General features: G+C 39.1%; 1 protein-coding gene across 5 annotated transcripts in view; it reads right to left on the bottom strand.

Annotated features, from left to right (window-relative positions):
- Positions 1-15370, bottom strand: part of LOC127866711 (protocadherin Fat 3-like) — an 86306-nt gene that overhangs the window by 16478 nt on the left and 54458 nt on the right. For 3 of the 5 annotated variants that reach the window (XM_052407453.1, XM_052407455.1, XM_052407457.1), the window contains 2 exons: positions 7629-7748; positions 7186-7200 (listed from right to left, as the gene is read on the bottom strand). In XM_052407453.1, the coding sequence (XP_052263413.1) occupies positions 7186-7200; positions 7629-7748 (135 nt within the window). The remainder of the gene's footprint in view (positions 1-7185; positions 7201-7628; positions 7749-15370) is intronic. The other 2 variants (XM_052407454.1, XM_052407456.1) reach the window with 1 other exon arrangement.

Here is a 15370-nt window from a genome sequence, read left to right as displayed (position 1 = left end):
ATAATGGCCAGACATGAAGTGGCACATGTTTGGATCAGTAAAAATATGTCTCTCTGAGATATGATATTTGGCCTGTGAAGAAGTTTCCTGAAAATAATTGTACAGGAGACTTAAAAGGTCGTAGAACCATAATCCCATGATTCATTAAGTATATTTCATGAAATTATGGCAAAAACTCAGTTAGTGCAAAAACTCACCAAGAAGGCAAGATATTCCAGTTTATGTTAATGGACGAATGTATAACAATCGCACACCCTGCTGGATCGATTTCTGTGAACTGCATTATTGACGTTGTTCAGCATACTGGTATATACTGCGATCTACGATAGCATAACGCTTATTACTAGCATTTGATGATAAACAACATTCTTTGATATACTATGCATCAATTTTTGTACGCCATGCAAATTCACATTATTTGAACCTAACGGAAAAATAATTCGACAGAAAGAACTGCAGAACAAAATGTCCAACAGGGCGTTGAGACGACCAGGTATGAGTAAGACGATAGAGAAAATTTGTTGTTCTTGCAAATAACGAATAAGTTCCTGATTTCCAGTTACAAGGAGTGATAATATGATCACCTCCGTGTCTGTAAGTAAACCATGAACGATGTGTGATAGTTGAAACCATTACAAAGGAATCGTGAACATGTGTTGTAAATGAAAAACAGCCAAAAAGAATTTTCGCTTTTCAAGATGTAGATGTGCAGGTGATATTCGTTAGGATACCACATAATTGAGAAAATCAAGATACGTTGTTCTATGTGATCGTCCCTAACCTTCTCTGCTCACATCTGTATAAGATGTAAGGAAGGTTGTGGTAGAATAAACTATATTCTTGCCAAGTTAATCTTCTAGTCTAGACACCACTGAATAGTGGTAAATAATGACAAAAAGATGGAAATCTGTGTCATTGAATAATCCCAAGATTAATACAATTAACTAAAAAATAAAGCTGAAACGGACGTAAGAAAATACGTGTCAGCAGAAAGCGCCGTGACCGGACCGGTAAATACTGACCGGTGACCGGAACCATTTGTCAAGGATGGGTGGGCAAAGAAACCACGGCAAGCCGAACTTTCCCACTCCAAACACACTTGAAAATTGGTAGAATAGGACACTGTTTAACACTTATAAGTTTATGACCTATCTACAGAATATAGCCTCATCTTGAACCAATAACAGGCGCCTTTAAAATCCTGGATAATACAGGTCGTGAAGTCATCGATTTGCGAAGTACAGAAATATGATTGACAGTGGTACCTCCGGAATCGGAGATGTGATGGCAGAAAAAGGTGAAAACCCTAGGAGTAACCTTAAGGGGGTCCACGCTTGCCGGTAGAATGCATGGAAGTCTTAAATTCTGACTTGATTAATCCATTTACTTCAAGACTCCTAACCGGGACGAATTCCGAAAGGAATACGACCAGTTATAGGAAGACGGCCTGTTATGGCCAGAAGTGTAATAGAAGAATAACTTAAGATGAGGTCCCTCCAGATCCTTGGATCTAAGATCTGAGTTCAATAGGTCCCAAGCCATCTACAAGACTGTAGCCGCTATGCGGTCAATCTGATAGGCAATCCTATGTATCAGAACTCTTGTTGATTCCAGTAGCTTGAAAATATGCACTGTCCTAGGAGCAATAGAAAAGCAGAAGTCGATACAAAATGTCGTCTTGCTAATCCTGCTAGCGTGATTAATGTGCCCCAACTGTTCCGTGACACTGACTGCAAAGTCTGTAGCCGACAGGTAAAGGCGGTTAAAACAATTCATCCTTCGGGTCTCGAACATAAATTAATAGAGGTCAAATAGTAATGTTCGACCTCAATGCTAGTCTCCGAGCCCACTTCAGCTGATCTATCTGCAAGACCAGTAGTCTGCATGTAGCCAGTTGAGATAGAAGTACAAATAACAGATATAGCATGATTGGTAACCGTCGCCAGTAGAACATCAGTATTGAAAAACACAAAAAGTCATGTAGATTGTTGAATACATAAAATATAGTATTCAATACAATCATAGCCAGGGGTATACAACTAGGTAATGTAGACGATACCCGTGATACTAAAAATTGACCGATGAAAACACAGTGGAATACCGGTAATTGGTAACTGGTGACCGAACCGGACCGGTCAATGACCGGTAACTGTAGCCAGGTGAACGGACCAGTCATAATATGACCGGTGACGTTACCAGTTAAAGACCGAAAAATGGTGGAATCCATATGGTCTGATATCAATGTCAAGCACTGCTTGAAAAAGAAGATCGTGCCAAAAATCCAATCCTATGGCGATGAGACATCACTTAAGCAGACGACGAAGATTCATTCGATGACGAAGAAGAGGAGGAAGAATAGTCCGATGATGATAACGAAGAAGAGGAGGAAAAATAATCCGCTGATGATGAACGACTACTTATTTTGACCGGTGACCAGTGATCGGTGATATGACTGATGAATGGTGATCGATGTCCGGTGATCGGGACCGGTATAATATGGAATGGAATTATCTGGTGCAGAAGAATGACCATCCACGAAGTCATCTGATAATGTTAACCTGAAAACAACGGTAGATTATCAGTATTAATAGGTATAAGTGTCCTTGTAGTCGTAGTGGAGAAAAGAACAGCTTATCCCAAAGCCTGAAAGTTAAACGAACTAGTGTTCGTATACAAATACGGCTCGGTGACTGCAACATGTGTGGATTCCATAAGAAAAACCATCACACGTGGAATGGAGACATGATATTCCTAAAGGAATAAAATGGAGAATGTCGATATGACCAGTAGGTTCATTAACGCCTACGTGAGAAGTGGCGACATCCATATAACTGCAATGCCGAAATATTGTCCGGCTACGCTGGAAATATTGTCTTCTACAATATTGTCTCCGTGAGCATTGACGTGATCGCTTACGAGCGTATCAACGCCGAGAACTGCTCAATGAAGGAGAGGTATGTTCGATAACTATCCTGTTGTGCTCAATGAAGTCCAATGATGTCTACGTGAAGGTTGACGACGTCCTCGTTTCCTGCGATGTTGAGATCTGGATCGGCTGCGCTGTCGAGATGTGGATCCGCTGCGATGAGACCGAGATCTTCTAGAATACCGTCTCCGTGAGTGACGACGTGATCGCTTACGAGAGCCGCGACGATGAGAACTGCTCGACGAAGAAGAGCGTGTCCGATGTCTACTTCTTGATGAAGACGATGTATTCGACGACGAATAGGAGAATAATCCAATGATGAAGACCGAGTTCTTCTTCTTGACCGGTGACTGGTGTTATCGGTGGCAGGCCTAACTGATGACTGTTGACCGGTGACCGGACCGGACCGGTGATCAATGCCCGGACCGGACCAGTGACATGACCGGACCAGTGATCAATGACCGGACCGGTGACATGACCAGTGATCAATGACCGGACCGGACCAATGACCGGACCGGTGACAGGCCGGTCAGACGTCGATCAAAGGTCCGTGATCAATGTCCCCGGTGACGTACCGGTCATATCATGACCAGTGTTGTCACCGGATAATGACCGTATGGCGGATGCCAAATGGTCCGGCATTGGTCGATGTCCTTGACCAATGCCATCGGGCAAAGACCGGCTGACGGGTGTCGCCATATGGTCTGATGTTGACCGACTGTCTTAGAGACTTAGCATAGTACGGCCGCCATCGTGCCCGATACCCGGTGACTGATGCTGCAACTATCATCCATGGTCTGCGAAGTCACCGGGTATTTATCCACTCTTGTTTCTGCGACATTCATGTAGTCGAATATATGAAAAACAAGAGCAAAACATATTCAACCATAAACTGGTCACAGACCAGATTATTATACGGCACATAAAATCATTATTTGACCATAATAAAAATTATAATAATACTGCCGTAGATCATAAATTAAACAAAAGTTTAATTCAAAACAGATGAAAAATAAAATGACGATCAATTAGATTGTCATACGGAACGTTAAAATCATTATTGCACACAATGGCAAATGATAAACAATCTGTCAATAGAAGAACACGCTTTGCACGATCTCGTAACACATTAGAAGAACATGCTTTGCATGTTCTAGCAATGTATTAGAAGAGCACGTTTTGCACGTGGTCGTTCGCGCCTGAAAACACCCAGCATGGTAGAAATAAACCATTGTTCGATAAAAACAAGCATGGCTTACCTTTTACAAATGAAACAAAATCCATTAAACCCACACAAATTAATCCGAATGAGAAATAAAAAGATAAATAACACAATTTATCTATTCAAAACCCCAATCAACCAAGTGAAATAAATTGAAAAACAATATTTTTATTCAGAGCCGTAAAAGACACGTATACACCTGGTCGATCCAAAAAGAATATTGAGGGTGGGTTACCGATTTTTGGCTAGGTTGCATTGCACTATGTTTAACCTGGCCTGTATTACGGTATTGAGGTGGCGGATTCCCAGTTAAAATTCCGGATGGGTTAATTCCCCTTGGAAAGGAGAAGCATGAGATAACAGGTCAGTATTTAAGACATTAAAACAGGCAGAACATAAGGGTACTGAAAACATGCAGAACATGGGGTAGGGGGGTTACTGATAACAGGCAGAACAAGGGGTAAAGCGGGTATTGAAAACAGGCAGAACATGGGGTAAGGATAGAACTGAAAACATGCAGAACATGGGGTAAAGCGGGTATTGAAAACAGGCAGAACATAGGGTAAGGGGGTACTGAAAACAGGTAGAACATGGGGTAAGGGGGTACTGAAAACAGGAAGAACATGGGGCAAGGGGTACTGAAAACAGGCAGAACATGGGGTAGGGGGGTTACTGAAAACAGGCAGAACATGGGGTAAAGCGGGTATTGAAAACAGGTAGAACATGGGGTACGGATAGAACTGAAAACAGGCAGAACATGGGGTACAGCGGGTATTGAAAACAGGCAGAACATAGGGTAAGAGGGTACTGAAAACAGGCAGAACATGGGGTAAGAGGGGTACTGAAAACAGGCAGAACATGGGGTAAGGAGGGTACTGAAAACAGGCATAACATGGGGTAAAGTGGGTATTGAAAACAGGCAGAACATGGGGTAAGGGGGGTAGTGAAAACAGGCAGAACATGGGGCAAGGGGGTACTGAAAACAGGCAGAACATGGGGTAGGAAGGGGTTACTGAAAACAGGCAGAACAAGGGGTAAAGCGGGTATTGAATACAGGCAGAACATGGGGTAAGGATAGAACTGAAAACATGCAGAACATGGGGTAAAGCGGGTATTGAAAACAGGCAGAACATAGGGTAAGGGGGGTACTGAAAACAGGCAGAACATGGGGTAAGGGGGTACTGAAAACAGGCAGAACATGGGGTAAGGAGGGTACTGAAAACAGGCAGAACATGGGGTAAAGTGGGTATTGAAAACAGGCAGAACATGGTGTACCCTATGTTCTGCCTGTTTTCAATACCCGCTTTACCCCATGTTCTGCCTGTTTTCAGTACCCCCCCTTGTAAGGGGGTACTGAAAACAGGCAGAACATGGGGTAAGGAGGGTACTGAAAACAGGCAGAACATGGGGTTAAGTAGGTATTGAAAACAGGCTGAACCTGGGGTAAGGGGGGTACTGAAAACAGGCAGAACATGGGTCAAGGGTGGTACTGAAAACAGGCAGAACATGAGGTAAGGAGGGTACTGAAAACAGGCACAACATGTGGTAAAGTGGGTATTGAAAACAGGCAGAACACGGGGTAAGAAGGGTACTGAAAACAGGCAGAACATGGGGTAAGGGGGGTACTGAAAACAGGCAGAACATGGGGTAAGGAGGGAACTGAAAACAGACAGAACATGGGGTAAGGGGGTACTGAAAACAGACAGCACATGGGGTAGGAAGGGGTACTGAAAACAGGCAGAACACGGGGTAAGAAGGGTACTGAAAACAGGCAGAACATGGGGTAAGGGGGGTACTGAAAACAGGCAGAACATGGGGTAAGGAGGGAACTGAAAACAGACAGAACATGGGGTAAGGGGGTACCTGAAAACAGACAGCACATGGGGTAGGAAGGGGTACTGAAAACAGGCAGAACATGGGGTAAGGGGGTACTGAAAACAGGCAGAACATGTGGTAAGGAGGGTACTGAAAACAGGCAGAACATGGGAAAGGAGGTTACTGAAAATAGGCAGAACATGGGGTAAGGGGGGTACTGAAAACAGGCAGAACATGGGGTAAAGAGGGTACTGAAAACAGGCAGAACATAGGGTAAAGAGGGTACTGAAACAGGCAGAACATGGGGCAAGGATAGTACTGAATACATGGAGAACATGTAGAAAGGAAGGTACTCAATATGGTTAGAACATGAAGTGAGGAGGGTACTGAATACAGGGAAAACATGTAGAAAGGAATTCACAGAAGAAATAAAGTACATATATGAAAGAATGCAAGAAACATGGAGCACAATTAGTAAGGAATTCACAAGATATTAAGTACATATATGAAGAAATGCAAGAAACATTGAGCACATTTTGCAAGGAATTCACAAAATATTAAGTAATAACACAGAGAAATGCAGAAAAAAACAGGGTATACATTTAGTAAGGAATTTCAGAAGATAGTAAGTACTTATACTAAGAAATGCAGGAAATATGGTGCACATGAAGTAAGGAATTTAGAAGATAGTAAGTGCATATACCAAGAAATGCAGGAAACATGGAGCACATGTAGTAAGAAATTCCCAAGATATTGAGTATATATACCAAGAAATGCAGGAAACATAGATCACATTTAGTAAGAAATTCAGGCAACATGATCTTCATGCAATAATGAATGCAGGCATAGTTTAGCGAATGTAATACAGAATTCAGTCAACATCATGTAATAAGGAATTCAGGCAATGTAAAGTGTATACACTAAGGAATTCAGCCAACTAGAAGAGTATACAATTAGGACTTGAGGCAAAATTGAGTGCTACAATAAGAAATTCAGGCAACACGGAGATCTATAATAAGGAATTCGGGAAACATTGAGTGCATGCAATAAGGATTAATAATGTTATGTGGTTATATGAAAACTTGCAGTGCATTAATAAGGACTTTACAAAAAATGGGGTAAATGTAATAAGGAATTAAGGAAAACTGGAGTGCACATTAAAGGAAATGGTTATGTGATTCTTCATACATGGAATGCATGTCAACTGGATTTATGACCTTACAATTCTTCCTTGGTACTGAAAACAGCAAAGGTCATCAGGTATTGCATTTGCTACATATTTCATGCTATTTATTTTTTTGTTCACTTAATTTATGATATGAAAGAAGCTTCAGAACGTTTTGCTTATGATGCCTTTGAGCTGAATTAATGATCAAGATAGGCTGCCTGCTCAAACAGCTAATTTTTGTTTATTATGTGTATATTAAATTCTGATATTGTTGCTAGTATATGAATAATAGATTGGTGGTTTACAGCTGCATTATTTGGTTTCATACCGTTCTGACAGGTATTGATATGCCTCTGGGCTTTGATATCCCGCAATCATACCTGTTCAAGCACTTAATGATTTGTTTATTTTCTCATAAATTCAATTCTCCAGTTTTAAGTGCTATTATACATGAATGCTAAATCAGTGGTTTCAAGTATCAATCATTCCTGACTTACCCGTCTGTTTGGGCAAGTTGTGAATGATGGGTCGTTATCATCGACGTCAGTAATTTCAACAATCAGAAGGAACTGGTTGGTCAGGGTTGTGTTCATGGAGTCAGTGGCAAGGATTTGCAACTGAAAGTATTTGAAAACAATACATTTATAATTGCAACCACAAGGTCTTTTTCTTAAATGCACATCATTTAATATTTACTGGTAAATGCATCACAAAAGCATTACCAGAAGTAGATATGTGTGAACTAAAGTTTCCATTCCAAAGACTTAATGAAAATAAAATGGCATAGACTTTAAAAGACCTGAAATGGCACAGACTTTAAGAGCCTGAAATGGCAAAGACTTTAACAGACTTGAAGGATCTAAAATCGCAAAGATGTTAAGAGACCTGAAGTCGCACAGGCTCTTAGAGACCTTAAATGGCACAGCGTCTAAGAGACCTTAAATGGCACAGGCTCTAAGAGACCTTAAATGGCACAGGCTCTAAGAGACCTTAAATGGCACAGGCTCTAAGAGACCTTAAATGGCACAGACTTTAAAACACTATCTGAGCCAGAGTACGCTGAACATACATTTCAGCAGAGTTAGAAATGGTACATCATTAAACTGAAACATTCACACAAATTTATAGAGAATAATAGGTTGGTGATGTGGATGGAGAATGGTTATCTAGCAAGTCGGAGGAATTCATAGGGTGAGCCGAAGGCAAACCCAATAAGATCCTCCAACGAGCCAGAAAACCAATCTCCATTCACGTCACCAACCTATTATTCTATTTATCCAGTCACAAATTTTCTTTTTATTTTATGCTTTTTTCACCGTTTATTTACATTGTAAAAGAGTTTAACTGGAGATTTTTGCTGGAATAATTACGTCATTTCGTTAAAAAAATGACGTCATTTCACGGTAAAACAGAGATACTAGGGTACCTGATCATCTAGCCTAATATCTTTCGGGATATTAGGTTACCTGGTTATCGGGCTGATTAAAAGGCATGTGACAGAATAAATAGAGAATAATAGGTCGGTGACGTGGATGGAAAATGGTCATCTGGCATGTCGGAGGAAGATAAGATCCTCCGACGAGCCAGATAACCATTCTCCATCCACGTCACCAACCTATTATTCTATTTATCCTGTCACATTCGTTGAAATGTTTCTTAAATATCTAGTTTTCCAGTATTTTGTGTTTAAATATTTAATATGGGAAAAAACACGCGCGAACAAAAACATTGTTACGTCACGTCATGCAAAACGCTTAGGCTAGCTTCCATCTTGTTATACAACACAGATATTGAGTCAATCGTTATTAATTCAATACACAAAGACGAAATTATGCTGTTAAAATAATTATAATTAAACAAACAGTGCTTTACATGTATTTTTTTTTAAATTGAAAACAAGTATATTTTATTAATAAAAAATAGTACAGGCGTGTGCACGCGCGGAGAGCAACTGACGAATATTCGAGGTCACATGGTCATCTAGCCTAATATCTTTCAGGATATTAGGTAACCTGGTAATGGGGCTGATTTAAAGGCATGTGACTGGATAAAAAAAGATATTGTGACCAACTGAGTGACTCCAATCTATCCACGCACTGCTGGGGTATAACAAGTTACATGTACATGATCAGTAAGGGACTGTAAACTTCCTGAATACTGGTTGTGATACAAATATTACAGTGAACTGTACACATTTCCAATACATGTATAAACAAGGGCTGTTTGTAAAACATGCATGCCCCCCATATGGGCTGTCAGTTGTAGTGGCAGCCATTGTGTGAATACGTTTTTTGTCACTGTGACCTTGACCTTTGACCTAGTGACCTGAAAATCAATAGGGGTCATCTGCGAGTCACGATCAATGTACCTATGAAGTGTCATGATCCTAGGCTAAAGCGTTCTTGAATTATCATCCAAAAATCATTTTACCAATTCGGGTCACTGTGACCTTGACCTTTGACCTTGTGACCTCAAAATCAATAGGGGTCATCTGCGAGTCATGATCAATCTACCTATCAAGTTTCATGATCCTTGGCATATGCTTTCTTGAGTTATCATCCGAAAACCATTTTACTATTTCGGGTCACTGTGACCTTGACCTTTGACCTAGTGACCTCAAAATCGATAGGGGTCATCTGGGAGTCATGATCAACCTACCCATGAAGTTTCATAAACCTAGGCGTATGCATTCTTGAGTTATCATCCAGAAACCATTTTACTATTTTGGGTTACCGTGACCTTGACCTTTGACCTAGTGACCTCAAAATCAATAGGGGTCATCTGCGAGTCATGATCAATCTACCCATGAAGTTTCATGATCCTAGGCGTATGCGTTCTTGAGTTATCATTCAAAAACCATTTTACTATTTCGGGTCACCGTGACCTTGACCTTTGACCTAGTGACCTCAAAATCAATAGGGGTCATCTGCGAGTCATGATCAATGTACCTATGAAGTTTCATGATCCTAGGCCCAAGCGTTCTTGAGTTATTGTCTGACAACCACCTGGTGGACGGACAGACCGACCGACAGACCGACAGACAGACCGACATGAGCAAAGCAATATACCCCCTCTTCTTCGAAGGGGGGCATAATAACTGTACAAGTATATTAACTCACCTCCTTATTACACAAAACAGAGCACATTTTAATTTTAATGATATGTGTATGTTAAGGAAGGATTCAAGAGACCTGTTAACAAAATATTTGTAAAACCTTTAATTGGTTATTTCAAAACAAAACTATTACTAACTAATCATTAAAAAAAAGATACCTCATAGGAATGAATGGTTTTATGTTAGTTTGTTAAGTTTTGTTAAAATATTACAGTTACTCAAGTTTTCACCTAGCAGAGACAACATTTCATATTCAACTTGTTTTTCATTTAATATTCCCTACTGTTCAATCAATTTAAATTTTGATAGCAAGCGAAATTAATTTGGTAACTAATTTTTAATAAAAATGAAACTCTGTAAATAAGTCACTTTAAAGAAGAATAAGGATTATTGCACACACTTGTGAGGAACTGCAAAGAAGTGTGAGGAACTGCAAACAAGTGTGGGAAATTGCTATGTTGTTGGGCACAGGAAACAACAAAAGGTGTGAAAGGGAACATAAAGTGAATAATGCAGATATTGTATACATCACTCAAGGGAAATAACCTGAAATACAACAACTCAATTTTCCAGCAAACGATTATCTCTCACTCTTGTCTGTTCTTCCAATAAAAAAAATTATTAAATGAAAAAAAAACAACATTTGGATATAGGGGGTAATTCAGATCAACACCAAAATCTCAACTATTTATTGGTTCATTTGAAACTTCAAAATTATTATAAAAATAAGCTCACTTCATGTGTGCTTTGGTTAACAAAATCATTGTAATAATAAAACAAACTTCTTGGAAGAAAATGAGGGGGGGGGATGGTTCAAAATATACTTATTGTGTATTAGGAAAAAAGAAAACTATTTTATGTTAGGGCATGAAAAGACGTGAGATTAAAAGAAAACATACCAAGTACGCACATAACAAATATGAATGTACAGTGTAACATAAGACATTAAGAGTACTCTTTTACAAGTGAGAACCAACGCTTTTTAGCACTGTGATACTGATATGACAAAGTGGCTTGAATATGTACATCGGAATGTAAGACATGAACACATTTAGAGCACAATTTAATCACTGCACAATGTTAGATAGGAGCTCTACAATGCCACAGAGGCTACCTGTAGGATAAATGGACCCTCCGATGTTCGCTATAACACAACATCAGTTATTATAACAATCTATAAGTAATACTGTGACGGCTATGATTGCTTTTTACTTTGACTTCAACAAAATCTATGGTCGTCTAACAATCAGCAAACAGCATGAATGGCATTAAGTCTCTATCCTACAATACAAGACATTGCCATAATAGCAACAATATTCAATGGACGTGAAACATTGGCAAAATCTCAGTGTGTTCCAATAACCATTCAAAACATAAATCCTGTCACACAGTTATCCCTTTGCATGCTGGGAAATTTGTCATCTGCTAAAATGTCGTCTGCTGAATTTCTAAAATTAGCATTGTCTTCGATATTTTTCAAAGAATACTATCAGAATAGCAAACAGTTTGAATCCTGATGAGACGCCACGTTCTGTGGCGTCTCATCTGGATCCAAACTGTTTGCAAAGGCCTTCAAAATTCGGTTCCAGCACTGAAAGAGTTAAACATTGAGCTAATGGGACAATCCACACTCTTCACTTGTATCTTTGTTCAAACAAGGATATCAGTAAAACTGATGGATGCTCCCCGATGATGCTTTGTCGATATATGGGTAAATTGTGTGGAAAAAAAGTGTGACCTTGACAAAATCATTTATTAGCCTCTGTAACCTTGACCTTGACCCCAGTGACCTAAAACCTCATCAAAATGTAGAGGTCCATGCAAGGTACCTACATGCCAAATACATAAGAAATCGGTCAAATTTTGAAGGCGCTATGAGAAAGTGTAACCAAAGTGTGACCTTCAGAAAATCTAATATTAGCCTCGATGACCTTGACTTTGATGGCAGTGACCTCAAACCTCATCAAAAGGTAGAGGTCCATGCAAGGTACCTACATGCAAATTATGGAAGAGATCGGTAAAATATTGAAGGCGCTATGAGAAACTGTAACAAAAGTGTGATGGAAATTCTATTATAAGCCTCGGTGACCTTGACCCCAGTGACCTCAGTGACATCAAACCTCATCAAAAGGTAGAGGTACATGTAAGGTACCTTCATGCCAAGTATGTAAGAGATCTGTAAAAAAATTGAAGGCGCTATGAGAAACTTTAACAAAAGTGTGACGTAAAATCTATTATTAGCCTTGGTGACCTTGACCTTGACCCTAGTCAGTCAAACCTCATCAAAAGGTAGAGGTCTATGCAAGGTACGAACATGCCAAATATGTAAGAGATCGGAAAAATATTGAAGGCGCTATGAGAAACTGTAACAAAAGTGTGATGGAAAATCTAGTATTAGCCTTGGTGACCTTGATCCCAGTGATGTCAAACCTCATCAAAAGGTAGAGGTCCATGCAACGTACCTACATGCCAAATTTGTATGAAGTCCAAAAAATATTGAAGGCGCTATGAGAAACTGTAACAAAAGCCTGACGGAAAATCTATTATAAGCCTTGGTGACCTTGACCCCAGTGATGTCAAACCTCATCAAATGGTAGAGGTCCATGCAAGGTACCTACATGCCAAATATGTAAGAGATCGGAAAAATATTGAAGGCACTATGAGAAACTGTAACAAGTCTGACGGAAAATCTATAATTAGCCTCAGTGACCTTGATCCCAGTGATGTCAAACCTCATCAAAAGGTAGACGTCCATGCAAGGTACCTAGATGCCAAATATGTAAGAGATCTGTAAAATATTGAAGGCGCTATGAGAAACTGTAACAAAAGTGTTACGGAAAATCTATTATTATTATTAGCCTCGGTGACCTTGACCCCAGTGACCTCAAACCTCATCAAAAGGTAGAGGTCCATGCAAGGTGCATGTACCTACATGCCAAATATGTAAGAGATTGGTAAAATATTGAAGGCGCTATGAGTAACTGTAACAAAAGAGTGATGGAAAATCTACTATTATTATTAGCCTCCGTGACCTTGACCCCAGTGACGTCAAACCTCATTAAAAGGTAGAGGTCCATGCAAGGTACCTACATGCCAAATATGTAAGAGATCGGTAAAATATTGAAGGCGCTATGAGAAACTGTAACAAAAGTGTGGCGGAAAATCTATTATTATTAGCCTTGGTGACCTTGACCCCAGTGACCTCAAACCTCATCAAAAGGTAGAGGACCATGCAATGTACCTACATGCCAAATATGTAAGGGATCGGTAAAATATTGAAGGCCCTATGAGAAACTGTAACAAAAGTGTGACGGAAAATCTATTATTATTAGCCTCGGTGACCTTGACCCCAGTGACCTCAAACCTCGTCAAAAGGTAGGGGTCCATGCAAGGTACCTACATGCCAAATATGTAAGAGATCGGTAAAATATTTAATGCGCTATAAGAAACTGTAACAAAAGTGTGATGAAAGGAAGTACAGATGTACTGGCAACTATAATCCCCATATATATATATATATATATATATATATATATATATATATATATATATATACATATATATATATATATATATATGGGCAAAAGTGTGATGGCAGGAAGTACAAACTGGCAACTTATAATATGCTCCCCATATATATATATATATATATATAATATACAGATGTACTGGCAACTATAATCCCCATATATATATAGGGTAGAATGACACATCCTCAGTTGAATTGAAAAATCAAGTCCCTCTTGGAAACAATTTGAGATTTGAGTCGGAAGTAAAAGTTCAACTTATAATATTGCATTACAGGTACTTCAAAGAAGTATTCAAGCAAAAGTTAGAATGAAGTATGGGTTTTAATAAAATGTGCACATCAGAAAATGCGTATTTCAAAACAAACCCATTAATTCTCTGTAAGTTCACAAAGTAAATGTCATTTCCACATACAGTAGCAACAAAAATATTAAAATCTGTCATTAAATAATGGTGATTTTACACTATGGTGTCGTCATTTAAGACTTGACTGTCAAAGCATATCAGCATTTACAAAATACAACAGAAAAAGCATCTGATAACAAGAAAACCACTTAGCATCGAAGGCTAGAAGAATGCGAACTTCATATATTTAAATAAACTAAGCTTTAAACTAAGCTTTAAAGGGGCCTTTTCACCGATTTTGAAGTTTATTTATTAAGTTATTTATAAAATGTTAACATTGGATATAAAAAGCTCCAGTAAAAAAATCAAGAATAAAATTTAAAAAGAAAACAAGATGTGTTTGTGAAACACTATGTCCCCAATATATTTGACCTTTGACCTTGAAGGATGACCTTGCAGGATGACCTTGACCTTACACCACTCAAAATGTGCAGCTCCATGAGATAAACATGCATGTTTTTTTGTTTTGTTTTTTACTTTTGACCTTGAAGGATGACCTTGACCTTTCACCACTCAAAATGTGCAGCTCCATGAGATACACATGCATGCCAAATATCAAGTTGCTATCTTGAATATTGAAAAAGTGTTTGCAAATGTTAAAGTTGGAGCAAACAGACCAACAGACCAACGTACAGACCAACAGACAGGGCAAAAACAATATGTCCCCCACTATTGTGGGTGGGGGACATAAAAAGGTAACCCTCAGCAGGGCTCGAACCACTGACCCCTGTAGTGCTGGAGTTAAAAGCCTACCATTTAGACCTCTCGGCCATTCTTCCAGATACAATGGCAGGTGTATTTTATACTTCATATAACCAATCCTCGTAGTTTCACAAAATATAACGACAACAACAGAACTCTCCAAATTATTAATTTGTTTCGCGTTGCAACGCTTTATAATTTTCGGGTTTTTAAATCGTTGAAAGATGCATATAATGGCTATTTTAGAGCATGGTAAATGCTCAGTATTACTGTTTCATCACAAATATCATAATTTAAACGCAAAATTGCGAATCTGAAACAACCTTTTTCAATTCTGTCAATTTACCCAAACGTGAAAAAGGCCCCTTTAAAGCTTTATTATACACATAACCAGTACTTATCTTCCCATATTTTGCAAATCACTCATAAATTAAAAATAATGCACATCAATTAATCTTACTAACTATACACAAGACATGTGAAGACACA

This window comes from Dreissena polymorpha, chromosome 2 (assembly GCF_020536995.1).
Source record: "Dreissena polymorpha isolate Duluth1 chromosome 2, UMN_Dpol_1.0, whole genome shotgun sequence".
Lineage (NCBI taxonomy): Eukaryota > Metazoa > Mollusca > Bivalvia > Myida > Dreissenidae > Dreissena > Dreissena polymorpha.
Note: the sequence above shows the minus strand (reverse complement) of the source record. Positions and strands in the feature narration are given on the sequence as shown.